We start from the raw sequence: 16,397 nt of genomic DNA, 5'->3' as shown, positions 1-16,397 counted from the left end.
AATCTGAAAAAATTACTTCTGAAGATGGTTTACTGCCTTAATTAGCAATGATGAATGGGCGAAATACGAAATATTTTTTCACAACTACAATGGAAAAATGTAGGATGAGTATAGAGTCAAGGTAGAGACTTCAGAAAACTTGCGTTATGCAGCTGTGTAATAACCGTTTCCTTCCAGAGTTCACAAATCTATTGTTATATCTGATACTTCCCTATCAGTTTTGTTTCAAACTCAAGTTCGTCGCTAAAACCCCTGGGTCTAACTTTGTAATAAGATCAGTGGTATATTTACATATTCTCTATTACCCTCCACACATTATCCTCTAAATTTCATATCTTGGGTCAGTCACCGATGGGCTGTGAGATGTAAACATGGGATATGCTATGAGAAGATACAAGCGTAAGCAAGTCAAGGCCTGCAGCAAGTAAATTACTTGTGTCTCTCTACCCTGAAGAAAGACTTAATTGAAGAACAGTTGTACCTATTTTTGTGGACTTTTTACTCCACAATTACTGGGTTGTTATAATTAAAGTGCAGCTACTCACAGAGGTCCAGTGTGAGCTGAAATTATCGTATGGCAGCGAAACTTGGTATATATGCTAATGTGGAAATGACTTACGCTTAAAAAATTAGTTCCAATTTGGGCCACCAGGTGCAATTCTGGCGCTGTGAATGCAAGAGCGACGTATAGAAATGTTTCCATATGTAGGGCATTAGGAACGGATAGTATAAGAGAGATGTATAGAAATGTTTCCAAATGTAGCGCATTAGGAACGGGTAGCATGCTGAAAAGGTCAAACAAGTGAGATAAGCATAATGTTGATTTTATCATTAACTGTGCTGATTACACATTTTGTTCAATTTGAGCATCGAAGAGGTCCACAAGACGCTGCAGCCGGAAAACGACGTTATTAACTGTGCTCGCAGCAGTTCCGCTGAAATCGGAGCAACGTGTTCCTGTATACTGGCCTTCAGCTCAGGCAGGGACCGAACCAGTCCCTGGTAAACGTATTCTTTTAGATATCTCCAGAGCCAAAAATCACATGAATTCAGATCAGGTGACCTTGTAGGCCATGATGCTGGTAAACGTTTGGAGATTACACGTTCGTTTAAGGTTGCATTAAGCAGATCTCCATACGGCGAGCGACATGAGGAGTTGCCCCATCTTGCATGAAAACAATAATTCCCACACGGTTGCCCTCTTTCATAACAGGAATCATATGCCGTACAAGAGGTCTCGACAACGTGCAAAAGTCACGGTACACCTGGCAGGCTCTCTGGGTGTATTCTGTTAAAAAAAAAAGACAGTCCGAGAATAAGGATGCTTGTGAATCCACTCCACACAGTCACACAAGGCAGGTGCCATGGCTCTTCGTGCACAACACGCGGTGTAACGTTACCCCAAATCCGGCAGTTCTATGTATTCACCGCACACTGCAGTCTAAAATGTGCCCTGTCACTCCATAGAGAATTGCCCGGCCACGTCATGGACCGTGCCAGAAACCGAAGAGCGAATTCAGAACGTTGCTGCGTTCCTGCACCATCTGATCCTCGTACGGATACCAGTGTAAAATAGGCCACAAAACAGACCACAGTACTTTCCGTACTGTTGACCACGTGACGGATAATTCTCGTGACACTGGACGAGCACTGCCACTACCAGGGGCAAGCTCGTCAGTAACTTCCACGGGGATAGGAAGCCTTCGTCTTCCACGTGCCGCACCAAGTTCATCCGCGTTTCCTAATTTCATTACCATCTCTTTTACACAATTTTATGATAACGGGCCTCTCCTCAGACCTTTTAGTCGGCAATACTCTTTCAATGCAGCACTATCATTGCTGCCGCTCATATAAAACAGTTTCACAAACAGTCCACGGTTTCTCTTCTCAATAGCCATGCTGTTCACTCACGTTATGACTTGTCAAATGACATAGCGGATTCATACAGTCATGCAAACAGTGTTCAGCGCCATATCTGCACCGGGATGCCAAAACTAGAACTAATTTTTTTTTCCCAGCGTAAATCGGTTCCGCATTATGGCATTAGCATATCTACCAAGTTTCGCTGTCATATGACAATTAGAGCCAACACCGGACCTTCGTAAGTTGCTACACTTTAATTGTAACTAACCGGTATGAATAAGCTCTCGAGTAAAATGAATTTGTTTGCAACTATACCGTAATGTATTCTCTCAAATTAATTTTGCGGAAGATCTGTGAACCTTTCTACAACTTTTCCTGCATCCAATTAACATCCAAAGAAGATCCACCCGATGAATCCGGTTTTCTCTGTCCGGATGAGAGAGTCTAGTATCTGCTTAAAAACTGTTTGAAGATCTTTCTGGAATGTCCATTTTAACACAGTCTCTTAGATGGCTACAGGATAATCCTTCAGATTGGTCTTTTAGACAAACGAATGGAGGGAGCACGTAAAATTCTAACTACATATTGAAATACCTTAAACATTCGAGACTACCAAGTAGTATGTCGCCCAGTGACTTGTGGGCGCCTGCAACGGAAGCAGAGGGTCTGAAAGTAAGACACTTATAATGAACAATACACTAACAATGTTTTTTTGATGAATATAGAAGACTATGGAGATTTTATTTGCGGTCACGCACAGGTAATGAATAAAACGTAATGAAGCCGGTTATGCAGAGACCTTAAATAGCATCTCTATTGAAATTTACTACAGTTCCTGTGATACTAACATTAATGTATTGCCTTTTAGATAATTTATTATAACGTTATAATTGCTTTCCAGAGCCGCCTTGTCACTTGCAAAATTTAGTATGGAAGTTGATGCACACAGCCGCTATTCAACGAGGTCATTCCTCTTGTTGCGGCTTTGTACTACAGAAGAAGTACAGCTCGAGAGTAATCTTTAATTGGGCGTATTATGTGTCGTTTACTTGCCAACGAAAGCTGTAGCTTGTGTAGTAAAGCTGACACCGTTTTTAATCGAACGAACAGGGATTTTTTCTTGATGTAAGGACTGGAATGAAGTGCACACGGCCAAGTGAAGCCAACTGAGGCGCTACTTGAACGACACGTCGCGATTCCAAGGCTGACCAACGGCCGGAAATCGGGATGCTGACCCATGACACCCCACACCGCATCCGAATGCATGACACAGTATGACACGGCGGGCAGTCGGGTTGCCGTTGTCCTCTGGTTCCAGTGGCGGAGTTGCTTTTAATTTTGTGTCATGTATTTTTTTACTGGGTGATTACCTCATTAAACTCACAGAAACTGGTCATATTTTCTGAATGTTTAACTAAGAATAAGCGACATAACCCTGCAGTGAAATGTTGCATCCCATAAGGCGGATCACCACCACCAGCACCAGCAGCACCACCACCACCATCACCACCACAATCGTCATCATCATCATCACCATTAGCAGCCTTTTCACAATCACTGTCGAACAAAGCATTTCTCCAGACTTCTCCAAGCATTATGGTTTTCAGCTACATGCCATCCATGTTTCTTCTGCATGATTTTTTTATATCACCTATCCAACTCCCATTTTGGGTTATTTCTTGTCTCTAGGAACCCAGAAAAAATTTTCTTAGTCCATTTACCATCTACCCGGCGCCTACATGTCCCACTTACGCCATTCCATATTCAGTACAGCCACAATTACGTGGTGCATTCCATTTCGTTTCCCCGTTTCTCCTGGTTGATTCCCAACTTGCATCTCTCTACTGCTCGTTGCGCAAGCTTAATTTTGAACGGTTTTCGCTTTAAACGTCCATGTCTCGCTGCCACAAGTCAAAATCGGTAGCACAAACTGATTATATATTTTTTGTTTCAGACACATCAAGAGCTAAATTTTGAAAACCATAATAGCTTACTAATAGCACTCGCGGCCATTTTCATTCTAACGTTTATTGTTTTTGCTGTCCATCCATCGTTTTCCTTTGGCTGCCGCAAATACTAAAACTCAAACACTGGTTCTGTGGCTTCAGTACTCATTTCTACTATTTTCTTTCCGATGTGTTCGTTGTACATTATCTTATTATACAGGGCAGTCAGAAACAGTCTGAAACGCTTGTAAGAGGGTTGCAGGGTAGGTTGGGCTGAGAAATAAATTGTTAAGAACAAAATTTTAATATGACTTTGCGGTAGTTGTGTCCTATTTTACACCATATTTTAGTTCTAGGTGACGATGCTATGCTGAGTGTATTTATGGTTTGACGATATCATTACGGCTCTATCACATTAGGACATGGTGTAGAACGGGTCTTAAGATGGTCATACTGATTGAAACCGGTCATCCTCAAAGGAATTTATATTGTGATCAAACACTGGAATAAAAAAAAAATTGACAGTATCGGATTACTGTTCATATTCGCGAGTATGTCGCAGCTGGTGGAATTAGCATTGAAGTTAACCAATCACGCCGTTGAGGGCACAGGTCCAAGTGACCCGCCATAGACGGTTTCGCTAAACGAGTTCTTCGTTTGGTTTCCTAAAACTGAACGAAAGAGCGATACAGAAACTGGACATGGGGCGGTAGTAAGGATCGAACCCGAGCCAAAGGCTGAGCAGTCTCGTGCGCTATCATCTATGCTAGGAGAACATCTGACACCTACTGTATCTGGTGGGCCTGTTTGGCTAACTTCAGAGCTAATTAACTCGGAAACGGCGCGTCGTATCGATTTTTTTCTTGACAACTATTCCTCAGCACAGCCTACCCTGCAACGCTCTTACAAGCTTTTCAGACTGTGTCTGACTGCCCTGTATAATAAAATGAACATGATGGTGGAGGTTGTAGTGATGCTTCACTGTCAAGCGACGCATGAACCAACAGTCAGCCCAAGCTCTACGTGCGCAGTTTTCACGAGCTTTCCCCACTCTGGAAGAAGCCAAACAATTTACCTGCTTATCTGTCAGCAATACTGACACAGACATTCGCAGCCTACTACCAAGGGCGTTTTCGGAACCCTTCATCTATAGATGGCAATAGGGCTAATCCATCCAGTGCTTTACGCCTACGCTTCTCTTCCTGTATCGTGTCAATATTAACGGCTTTGACTTCAAGTATAAAACCGACTTGCAGCAGTTTCATTTAAACTGCCGTTGTACTTGTGGTTATAGCCCGTAGGGGAACAGCCCCGACTGGAAGGTACTCGGCTTCAGCACGTTTTAGACACGTCCCGGCCGCGAGAGACGGGAGGCAGCGGCGGCTGTTTGCGCCGCTGACTTACCGACGCCCTTGTTCTGCAGCATCTCCAGCAGCTTCTTGATGCTCTCGTCGCGGGCCTGCAGCGTCTGCTTCTGCGTCTCTATCCGCAGCTCCAGCTCCTGTGGGCACCAGACACACCAAATTAGCAACACGTCACACGGCTGCAACGAAAAAATCCTGCCGTCTACCAAGAGTAGTCTGCTCATTGCTGCTACACCAGCGTCAACAACTTATTACAAGGCAGACAGGACAACCAAGAGTACAGGATGACAGCATCACCATCAAAGCGAATGGAAACTTGATAAACAACAAGCCGGAAGTCGAAAACATTTTGAATAATCATTTTTTAAATGTTGTAGAGAGAATAGGATCTAAATGTTCATTAGAAGAAGCAAGGCAGCTAATGGAAGAGGCCTTTCCCACACCATTTGATACAATTGAAATTCCACCCACCTCTCCATCTGAAATTAGGATGATAATAAACTCTCTCAAGAATAAAAGCTCACATGGGATTGATGGCATTTCCAGCAGGATAATAAAAGCTTGTTCCCAAGAAATAAGTGGGATTCTTAGCCACATATGTAATAGCTCTCTGAAGCAGGGTATTTTCCCAGATAGACTGAAGTATGCCATTGTTAAACCACTGCATAAAAAGGGGGATACGTCTGAAGTCAACAACTACCGCCCAACCTCTCATCTGACTGCCTTATCCAAAATTCTTGAAAAAGTAATGTATTGTAGAGTAGCTTCACACCTTTGTAAAAATAAAGTTTTAGCAAAATGTCAGTTTGGTTTCCAGAGGGTTTTTCAATATTAAATGCTCTGAGTAACCGGAAGTCACCCGTTGGGATTTTTTGTGATCTATCAAAGGCTTTTGATTGTGTAAATCATGGAATACTTCTAGATAAGCTCAAGTACTGTGGTATGAATGGGACAGTGCTCAAGTGGTTTAAATCATATCTAACTGGAAGAGTGCAGAAAGTTGAAATAAACAGTTCACATAATATGCAAAAAAACTGGTGATTTCTCAAACGGGGGAACAATCAAAATGGCGTGCCGCAAGGTTAGGTCTTGGGTCCTCTGCTGTTCTTAATATATATTAATGACTTGCCATTCTATAATCATGAAGATGCAAAGCTGGCACTTTTTGCCGATAATACAAGTATAGCTGTCACACGCAACAGAGAAGAATTAACTGGTGAAATTGAAAATGATGTTTTTCAGAAAATCATTAAGTGGTTCTCTGCAAATGGGCTCTCATTAAACTTTGACAAAACACAGTATAATCAGTTCCACACAGTAACTGGAATGACCCCATTAATAAATATAGACTTCGATCAGAAATCGGCAGCTAAGGTAGAATATTCAAATGGTTCAAATGGCTCTGAGCACTATGGGACTTGACTACTGAGGTCATCAGTCCCCTAGAACTTAGAACTACTTAAACCTCACTAACCTAAGAACATCACACACATCCATGCCCGAGGCAGGATTCGAACCTGCGACCGTAGCGGTCACGCGGTTCCAAACTGACGCGCTTAGAACCGCACGGCCACACCGGCCGGCTAAGGTAGAAAATTCAAAATTTCGAGGTGTATGCATCGATGAGGGGTTGAACTGGAAAAAACATACTGAGGATCTGCTGAAAAGTTTGAGTTCAGCTACTTATGCTATTAGGGTCATTGCAAATTTTGGCGATATACATCTGAGTAACTTAGCTTACCACGCCTATTTTCATTCTCTGCTTTCGTATGGCATCATATTCTGGGGTAACTCATCATTGAGTAAAAGAGTGTTCATTGCACAAAAGCGTGTAATCAGAATAATTGCTGGAGCTCATCTAATATCATCCTGCAGACACTTATTTAAAGAGCTAGAAATCTTCATTGTAGCCTCACAATATATATATATTCACTTATGAAATTTGTTATTAACAATCCGAACGAATTCAAAAGTAATAGCAGTGCACATGGCAACAACACTAGGAGAAAGGATGATCTTCACTACTCAAGGTTAAATCTAACTTTGGCTCAGAAGGGGGTAAATTATGCTGCCAAAAAAGTCTTTGGTCACTTACCTAACAGCATCAAATGTCTGACAGATAGCCACATAGCATTTAAAAGGAAATTAAAAGAATTTCTTAATGGCAACTCTTTCTACTCATTAGATGAATTTTTGGATATAGTAAGTGGGTAATTTCCCAATCACCACAAAAAAATTAAAAATATTGAGTGTCATGTAATATTTTGTCTAATGTAATATCTTGTATAGACCCTTTTTATTAACCTGACACGTTCCACATCATTACGAAGTGTCGTATTCATGATCTATGGAACAAGTACTAATCTAATCTAATCTAATCTTGAATTTACTGAATGAAGGACGCTATTTACATAGAGTGTTGGAAAGAAAACTGAAACTGGGGCCAGAGCATTGCAGGGGACGTGTTATGGGGCAAAATTTCCATATAACAAAGGCCGGGAATGAATCGTTGTATAACTACGACTATTGCGCGGTAGTCAACTGCCGCCAAAAACTGGTCGCAATAATTTTTGAGACCGAGACTTACATTCGTAACACACCAGAAATTTTCGATAGAGCGACCCAAATGCTTCTTCGAGGATATTGACTTTGTGAAGGTGGAGGAAACAATTTCGAGAATTTATAGTAAAAATGCTATTTGAGAAAAAAGTGTTTATAATTTAAAATGTTTTCTCCTTCACGCAGCAGGTTTGGGTTTGGTTGTTTGGGGGAAGAGACCAAACAGCGAGGTCATCGGTCTCATCGGATTAGGGAAGGACGGGAAAGGAAGTCGGCCGTGCCCTTTCAAACGAACCATCCCGGCATTTGCCTGGAGCGATTTAGGGAAATCACGGAAAACCTAAATCAGGATGGCTGGACGCGGGATTGAACCGTCGTCCTCCCGAATGCCACTCCAGTGCGCTAGCCACTGCGCCACCTCGCTCGGTCTAAAATGTTTTCTTCATCGTCGGAGACTTAGCTTATAGTTCGTTATTTACCTGTATCTTGAGACCAGATTCCATTAGGAAGTTTTTCCACCAGGTCCATACAAGAATTACAAGGAAAGGAAACTCCAGCATTGGTCGTATAAATTTGAAACAGCTTTCTTATTATTATTACACATCGATTTCAATCGGAGAATGATCATCTTCAGTCCTATACTAAGTCCTATGGACTCATACAGGCCGGCCGCTGGTGGCCGAGCGGTTCTAGGCGCTTCAGTCTGGAACCGCGCGACCGCTAAGGTCGCAGGTTCGAATCCTGCCTCGGGTATGGATGTGTGTGATGTCCTTAGGTTAGTTAGGTTTAAGTAGTTCTAAGTTCTAGGGGACTGATGACCTGAGATGTTAAGTCCCATAGTGCTCAGAGCCGTTTGAACCATTCCTCATTATGTAGTACAAATTAAAATACTTGGCTTTCAGTTTTCATTATCATAAAAATTGTACCTTACAGTATCACATGTCGACTGCCTTACTATGGGGCCCACTAACCCACCCCCAACCTAAAAAGTACTCTTACCCCCCTGAACTATTGCGCCCCTGAAGTGAATGGTTCTTGTTGTACCCTTGCCCGGTTCATGGCTGACGCTACAGATCATTCATTTATAATAATCATCATCATCATCATATGACGTATCACCAGATTAAGCGATGGAAGTTGAAGTTGTCACCCATAAGAATACATTACCTGCCGGAGTCAACAAGTTAGTGAGGCAGCGGACTGAGGAAAAATTTTGGGGTCCCTTGGGCTGTTTATGGCCGACGCTACAGATCAAATAACACTATACACATTCATGTCACCTACAGAGCTGAATTTCATATCAGTACCACCGATCTCTAATAAACACTGATACAGAATCATTTCCGACAGCTTACACACACATCGGGTCCATGCAGACACATGTTTGTCGAAAAAAATATTAGCAGACCCACCACTTCTTGTAGAGGCATACGACTTGGTTGCCACAAAAGTCCTGTGTACCGAGCGAGGTGGCACAGTGGTTAGCACACTGGACTCGCATTCGGGAGGACAACGTTTCGAACCCGCGTCCGGCCATCCTGGTTTAGGTTTTCCGTGATTTCCCTCAATCGCTTCGGGCAAATGCCGGGATGGTTCCTTTGAAAGGCCACGGCCGACTTCCTTCCCCATCCTTCCCTAACCCGATAGGACCGATGACGTCGCTGTTTGGTCCCCTTCCCCATATCAACCAACCAAAAGTCCTGTATGCGATAACATAAGGAGGAGGAAAATTCTCCACACTCGTTGCCAAATAACGGACAGCTGAATCAACACGAACAATAGCAATAGTCAATCACACTTGTCCAACTTCAGCGGCAACATTAGTTAAAGCAGAACCAATAAGTGCACCACGAAACATAGGCTGAACAGGGGAGCCTAGATTTTCCTTGGTCCGTTGCCGCGCTAAGTCGGGATATGGGATATAGACTTCGGCGCGTAATCTGTTCTTAGGAGTGACAACTCAATTTTCATCGCTTAATCTCGTGATACGCCGCATGGTGATGATGTTGATGATGATTATGATCATAAATGACTAATATGTAGCGTCAACCATGAACCTGGAGAGGGTACAACGAGAACAATTCACTATGACTGAGGGGGAGGAGGGGGGGAGGAATTTTAAGGAATTAGATTTTGGAAAGTCGGGTTAAATGAATACACATCCACACGCTTGTCGCTGGTGCCGTTTTACGGCCGTAGTTCTGACCTTCGAGTATATGTAAAATTCAGTTCGACTGTACATCCCCTACTCTGCTTCGACATTTTTATCAGGTTTTGTTTCCTGTACGGTGTTTAACAATATCGATTGAGGCTGCGTAATATGAATATTTATTTGAAGTCTTGTGGAACCAGTATCGGTCATTAAGCCCATCTCTAGCACGATGAGAAAACTAAAGCAAAAACCAATGAGGACTGACATTTACCTAAAAATAATTTCACAACAGTAAATATTATTGTATCATGCCGGCCTACAAACCAACTGTCAGACTGGAGTCCACTAACCTGATGATTGCATTACACTGACGTGATTTTTGATCGAATGCACCTATCACAAATGGATGACGGAATATGGAAAGTGAAAAGCAAAGAGCACGCATCGCCCAGTGGAATTTCAAAGCAAGCGAAGTAGATTGACGCTGATTGAATTGTGTCCCAAATAGCACACTCGAATTTTCCAAGGAACTGCAGTGTATGTAAAAGGAGCACACACAGGCAAAGGTACTTTGACGGTTCTTTATTGACGAGAAGAATTTTTGTTCTTTCTATATTCGGGCAGATTTACTTCCTGTTACAGGTCACAACCATATAACGTGATTGTTTTACAACACTTACATGAGAAAACATTTTCTAGTCCGAGTTAAATGCTAGTGCAAATATTATCGGCTGTCAGAAGCACTTGAATATATAGTAGGTCAAACAATCTCAACAGCAGGAAACGATGTTCAGTTGAGGATCAAATACCAGTAAGGATAACAGGTTCGACGTACACATGTGGAACATAATAATTTTCTTTGTAGGGAAAGCCATACATTCACGAGAAAAATAGTGAACCTACTACTACTACTTCAGATACGTTTACGACACAATCTTTGTAACAAGTGACAGATCTTCACGATGCAAAAAAAAGTTTACCTTATTTCTTAAAAATTCTGTTAAATTTAAAATAAAACTGATCTTGCACTACCGCAGAGATAGGAGAACTGAGTCTGAAACTGTTGCCCATAAACTTCATATCAGAATTCTGTATTTTGAAGGCCTACGTCAGAAATACAGGTCACACAGAGAACTGCCAGTATCGCCTCAGACATATCCTTCACTGATGCGCCTACTGATGCCTCTACTAGATTCAGAGGTAAAACTGTTAAGAAACACAAAGCAAGGCATCTGTGTTAGCAAAAAACATTCATACTCTCTTAGTATTTACTTGGACGCATATTAAACTTACGCTGATACAGCTTATCCGCGTCAAGAGATATGACATCGAAACAGCGATTATACTCTGCTTATTTCATGAGACAGTTACACCGGAAGAATATTTCAGGAAATAACGACGGAGTTGTCCACAAAATAAAAATGCTTCTGCAACTGTACTTGTGAGGCAGTCCGCAGGTGAGTCAAATAAAAGAGAGCCAGCAGCGATCAAAATCAGTCAATTTCACACTAAATGGTGATCTTCAGCGTGAAGCTATGTAGGCATGCAGTGTTTTCTTGTCATAGTGACATTGGACGTGGTTTGCCATTAGATTCGTTGCATCCGACAGTAAAATACCAAGTTTGTATGTACAAATCTGATTGTGGATTGAAAGAGGCCTCTAAGCTTAACGTGCCTATCAGATGAACAAAACACAATTATGAGCGTCATATGTAAACTATAGGACACTATCTCCCCACCCTCTACTCTTCACACGCTGAAAAAAAAAAATTATATATATATATATATATATATATATATATATATATATATATATATATATATATATATATATATAGTCGGGATTCGAAACTCGTGGTTCATGGTTGGTAATACAGAGTGTAAAATCAAAGACTACTTAGAATTAAGTAGAAGACGCGATTAAAGGCAAGAATTAATCAGAATATCTTAATAGTTGGTAAGTACTAAAAACTGATTCTTAATTTTGTGTGTTCTGGAGGTGACAGAAATGATAATAGAGTAATGATATTCCTAGAGTAAAGAGGCATTTGCCCCGATTTTTACAACAAAATAACTAATTGGCTTGATAAGTTACATGCCTTCACCAAGATGACAATGTCCGTTAAAACAGAGTCTTTGTGTGCAATAATGCTGGAAGCTAAAGAAATGAATTAAAATTTGTGCCACGGCCGGGATTCGAACCCGGTTTCGAGCCCCGGCCGTGGCACAAATTTTAGTTTATTTCTTCAACTTCCAGCATTATCGTAGATAAAGATGAGACTTAAATGTCTCGGGGAAACTATAATTATAAGAGTCTTTGTAGATAAGAAACAGCTTTCAGGCACTGGCGTAAACCAGCATGATGAAATTGATGGTTTTGCAGTAGTGTTTAAATGGGGTCAAGGAGGAACAGCAGCAGCCACTTTCAGCTAAACTTCCAGGGAACAACCCGCACTTCTGCGATACAGTCACCAAAATACGTGGACCAGCAGCTTAGGTGCCGTGTTGATAGATGTTTACCTCAGTGCTGAAGCCCCAGAAGCTTGGCTGGATCCATCTCACAGCATTTTGTGTTGATCACGTCGCCAGGTGGTCCCTCAAACCTCCAACATGTTGCCAACAGGGCAATGAATATCTGAGGATGCTCGCGTCTGATGAGCGTAAGTAATGAATACATGGAACAATACGTGGCCTGTGGCAATTTATCGGTGCTGAATTACAACCGTCATTGTGTCGCCTACTGGTGATACCTGTCTGCATTTGCTAAGATTGCTGGTAATCCAAAATGTACACTCGAATTGCTGATTTTGACTTCACCCGGTCTTACTGTGAAATATATGCAGGAGGAAGTAATGTATTGGTCGACTTTCCAAGGAACGTGCGCTTTCGGAATTTTAACATCAAGAAACATTGTGATCCACAATGCCTCTCTTGTCGTGTCTAACACTGGAAGTGTACGAACATCTTGCGATGCTTTCGCTATTACTAAACGAGCCTGTGACGAGACGCAGTGTTCCACTCTGGCTTTCCTCCATTTCCTTTGTCAGCCCTATTTGGTAAGAGGCGCAAACTGTTGACCAATACTCAAATATCGGTCGAACGAGGTTTTTTTTTTAAAAAAAAATTCCCTTCGTGGGAGGAGTACACTTCCTGAAGATTCTTCTAACTAATCCCAGTTTGGCGTATGCTTTTCCTAAAGTTAGTTTTTATAGTCGTAGCACCCTTAAATCGCTCTGTACGGGTACCACATATTTAAGGGGTGCTACTATTTTCCGTGATTGTTGGAAAATCCTATGATCAGACTTTATCAAGTCCTTTTACATATTTAAACACAGTACTGTTTATGTATATACCGGCGCTCAGGTAAATTCCATGGTCCATGTCCTCCAGAACGCGTTCGATACAGTTCCGCACTATCACCAAATGAAGAGAATACTAGTGTATGGGATCTGAGACCACTTTTATGATCGTCTTCAAGAGTTCCTAGCAATCATAGCACAGCATGTAGATCCGAACAGAAACAAATCTTCGACGCAAAAGTATCCTTGGGCCTACTTGAAGGAAGTTTATTGTACGCTGTTGGTCACTGGAACTGCAACCACAAAAGATACCATTAACAAATTGTTTCTGGTTATTATGTCGCGGTCGAATGGATTTCACATTTACACACAACATTTCCTTCCTATCCGCGGAGGAAATTTTCAAGAAAGGCTGTAGCTTCTTCGAGTGTCCGATTCACACCCTGGCTCGCTACTGACTGCAGGAAAATTCCGTTTAGACGTGCTCCCGCGCGATGGCCTAACGTCACACGCTTTGAATACCCGAGCGCAATTGGCCGTTGTCGACTAGCGTCGTCCGCTGTTGCTATTACCCCACGGTGGAAGACTGGTACACATCTTCAGCACCGGGTTCTAAATATCATTCAGTTTCACGCTTCCTCCTTCATATTTAAATTCCTGGCTGCTTTACAATCTGTATGGTCTCTCTGTATAACTTTTCATAGTATCCGCTTGTGGCTTCCAGTACTGCAGACCTATCAAAATGAATGTGGTTGTCTCCTGGCAGGAAACCATGTTCCGCAACAGCTGATCCATCAGCTCCGCCCTTCTACAATTGCCGTTATGCTCTCTACTCGTCTTTTGAAAGTTCTTTTTGTAGTACCCACGTACACCTCACCACAACTACAAGGAAACCTGTAAATTCTCGATTTTTCCAATGGTTTGCAGACATCGTTTGAGCGAGCGAGGATGTGAATCAGACACTTGAAAAGCTCCGAACCTCCTTGACAATGTCCTCCGCAGATGGCGACGAAACGTTGGGCTTAAATGTGAAATCCATTCGACCTCGACGTAATAGCCCGGAACATCTAATTAATTTTGACATTTCCGGCAGTAAAAGTTTACATTTTAGAAGGAAAGAAAGTAACAAAATTTTACTTATTGTGCATATGCAGTATAGTACAAAGAGCAAACGATTAAGTTTGTAGATAATTTGAGGATATTTAAAGTGCGAAAATTGTGCACAGAGCTGCTACCTCTAGAGTAACAATGGCTGCAGTGAGGCTAGGTACTGAGTTGGCCGGGCTTGGGTGACAGATACGGGTGTGTCATTTCATACTGCTTCAGCCCTATCAGTTGGACTGGCTGGTGAGTAGTGGTGTTCCAGTCTCTTGGCAACCTATGATATGAACTTTTCATAGGTTGGAAGATCTCGAGAACGTGCTGGTCATGGAAATAGCCGACTATTCCCTTTTTGTGGTTGGTTAGGACCACTTGGGCACTTTCAGTCTTGCACTATCTTTAGCAAAGATAACGTCACTGAGGCCTCGAAGCTAGGGCCCAGCCACTACTCTTAACACGTCAGAAATGTTGTCAAAAGCACCGGCTATGCAAACCACAGGTGATCATGTTCTGTACCCATTGACACCCCTATACAGTCACATCGGGTACTGAACCAGTCGAGGCCGTCGAGTAACTAAGCAAGGTCGTTTTGGTTGCAGCAGTATGACGATAAACTAGGAACAGAATGCAGGCTGGAACTATAGAGACTGGCCGCCCAACTGCCCTTGTTCTGAGAGTGAGGCGTAGCCCATGTGACACGCCAGTCTAACCTCCTGCAGAACCAACGGCAGTTATCATAACTAGATCCAGCGACATACAGCGTGTCTGCATCGCTGTCAATGCCCGCTGTAGTCAGTGGTGCTAAACTGACAACGTTTGTTGTCCTGGGCTCTTCCAAACACGGGTACGACCACCGTGCTACTGTAAGCAGACCTGGGAGTCGTGTGAAAAGACGACGTGGTGCCACTGCTGTGTCGTTGGGCGCATCAGTGACGGGAGACATCTCTCTGTTGGCGTGTCAAGGGAAGCTACAGCACTCGTCACCGTGTTGACAGTCAGAGTTGCTCCACACGACATCACACTCCCGTGTGGATACTTGTAATTTTGCAGACAAGTCAGTTTCCTGACTCAAAGTACGTGACGTGACTGTACGATACTGTATGGCCAGAAGCACTATACGTCTGTCCTCCCAGGTGCTAGAATCGTGGAACCTTTGAGATCTTGCATGACGTTGAGTGTTGTCCTCCTGAACTCTTGGATTCCATATTCACTTGACAGTCGTGGAATCCTGGCTAAGGTGAGCAGCAATATCGTGAAATGATATGCCGCATTCTTGTTACGCCACGATCCTGCTATTGTCGAATGTTTCTTACACGACACTGAACATGGTCTTCTCACATACAAACAACATTCTAATACGATTTCTGAACAAAAAAATGCTCGCTCGCACTTTGCCCTACAAACTTAACGTGGTCTGCAATACGTACTGCAGTTTCCCTGGCTTGTTTCCAGTCGAGCACGTGTGGGATGAGGTGGGACGACGAGTGAATCGTGCGACTCCTCCACACAAAACTTTTCCAGACCCACGCGTACAGATCGGGCAGTGTGGAAGCAGCATTCCTCACCTTTATGATGGACTCCATGCCAGAGTCGGTGTCTGCACTGCCGCCTGTGCAGGCTACACTGCGTACTACTATGGGTCTATTCCTGGTGCCTCAGAACCGTTTGAGTTGCGTATCTGTGAATGTAATCATTCCATGTACTCCATACGTATTTTTCTTACAGTTAATTCTGAAGGGAATAGAAAACTCTCACTGAGTGTTTAATTTTTCCGGCAGTGTAAATCAAGATGTAGAATACAGTGCGTGGAACAACGTGCGTTCACACGCTCGATTTACATGGCAAAATACGGCTCTGGAACGATTGATGTTTACAATACAAACCACGTTTTCATTTTGTTTTATTACTTACAGTGGCGGGCATTTTATTCGTAAATATTTGCGAACATGGTAGCATGGCTTTGAATTGGGCACCAGGCCAGCTCAATTTACAGGGATTCACTGCGAAACACTCTTAATAACTTGTCAGTAACAAAATCGAGATACGACAAGAGATATGCTTTAATGATTCCAACGAGTAGTTTCATAAAATTGTGAGGCACATCTTTATTTCG

General features: G+C 42.6%; 1 protein-coding gene across 1 annotated transcript in view; it reads right to left on the bottom strand.

Moving 5' to 3' along the window:
- LOC126484254 (trichohyalin-like) overlaps positions 1-16,397 on the bottom strand; it is a 731,617-nt gene that overhangs the window by 197,286 nt on the left and 517,934 nt on the right. The window contains exon 3 of the mRNA XM_050107675.1: positions 5,214-5,310. Coding sequence (XP_049963632.1) covers positions 5,214-5,310 — 97 coding nt within the window. The remainder of the gene's footprint in view (positions 1-5,213; positions 5,311-16,397) is intronic.

This window comes from Schistocerca serialis, chromosome 6, assembly GCF_023864345.2.
Source record: "Schistocerca serialis cubense isolate TAMUIC-IGC-003099 chromosome 6, iqSchSeri2.2, whole genome shotgun sequence".
Taxonomy (NCBI): domain Eukaryota; kingdom Metazoa; phylum Arthropoda; class Insecta; order Orthoptera; family Acrididae; genus Schistocerca; species Schistocerca serialis.
The sequence above is the reverse complement of the archived record's forward strand: the minus strand, read 5'-3'. Positions and strand labels throughout refer to the sequence as shown.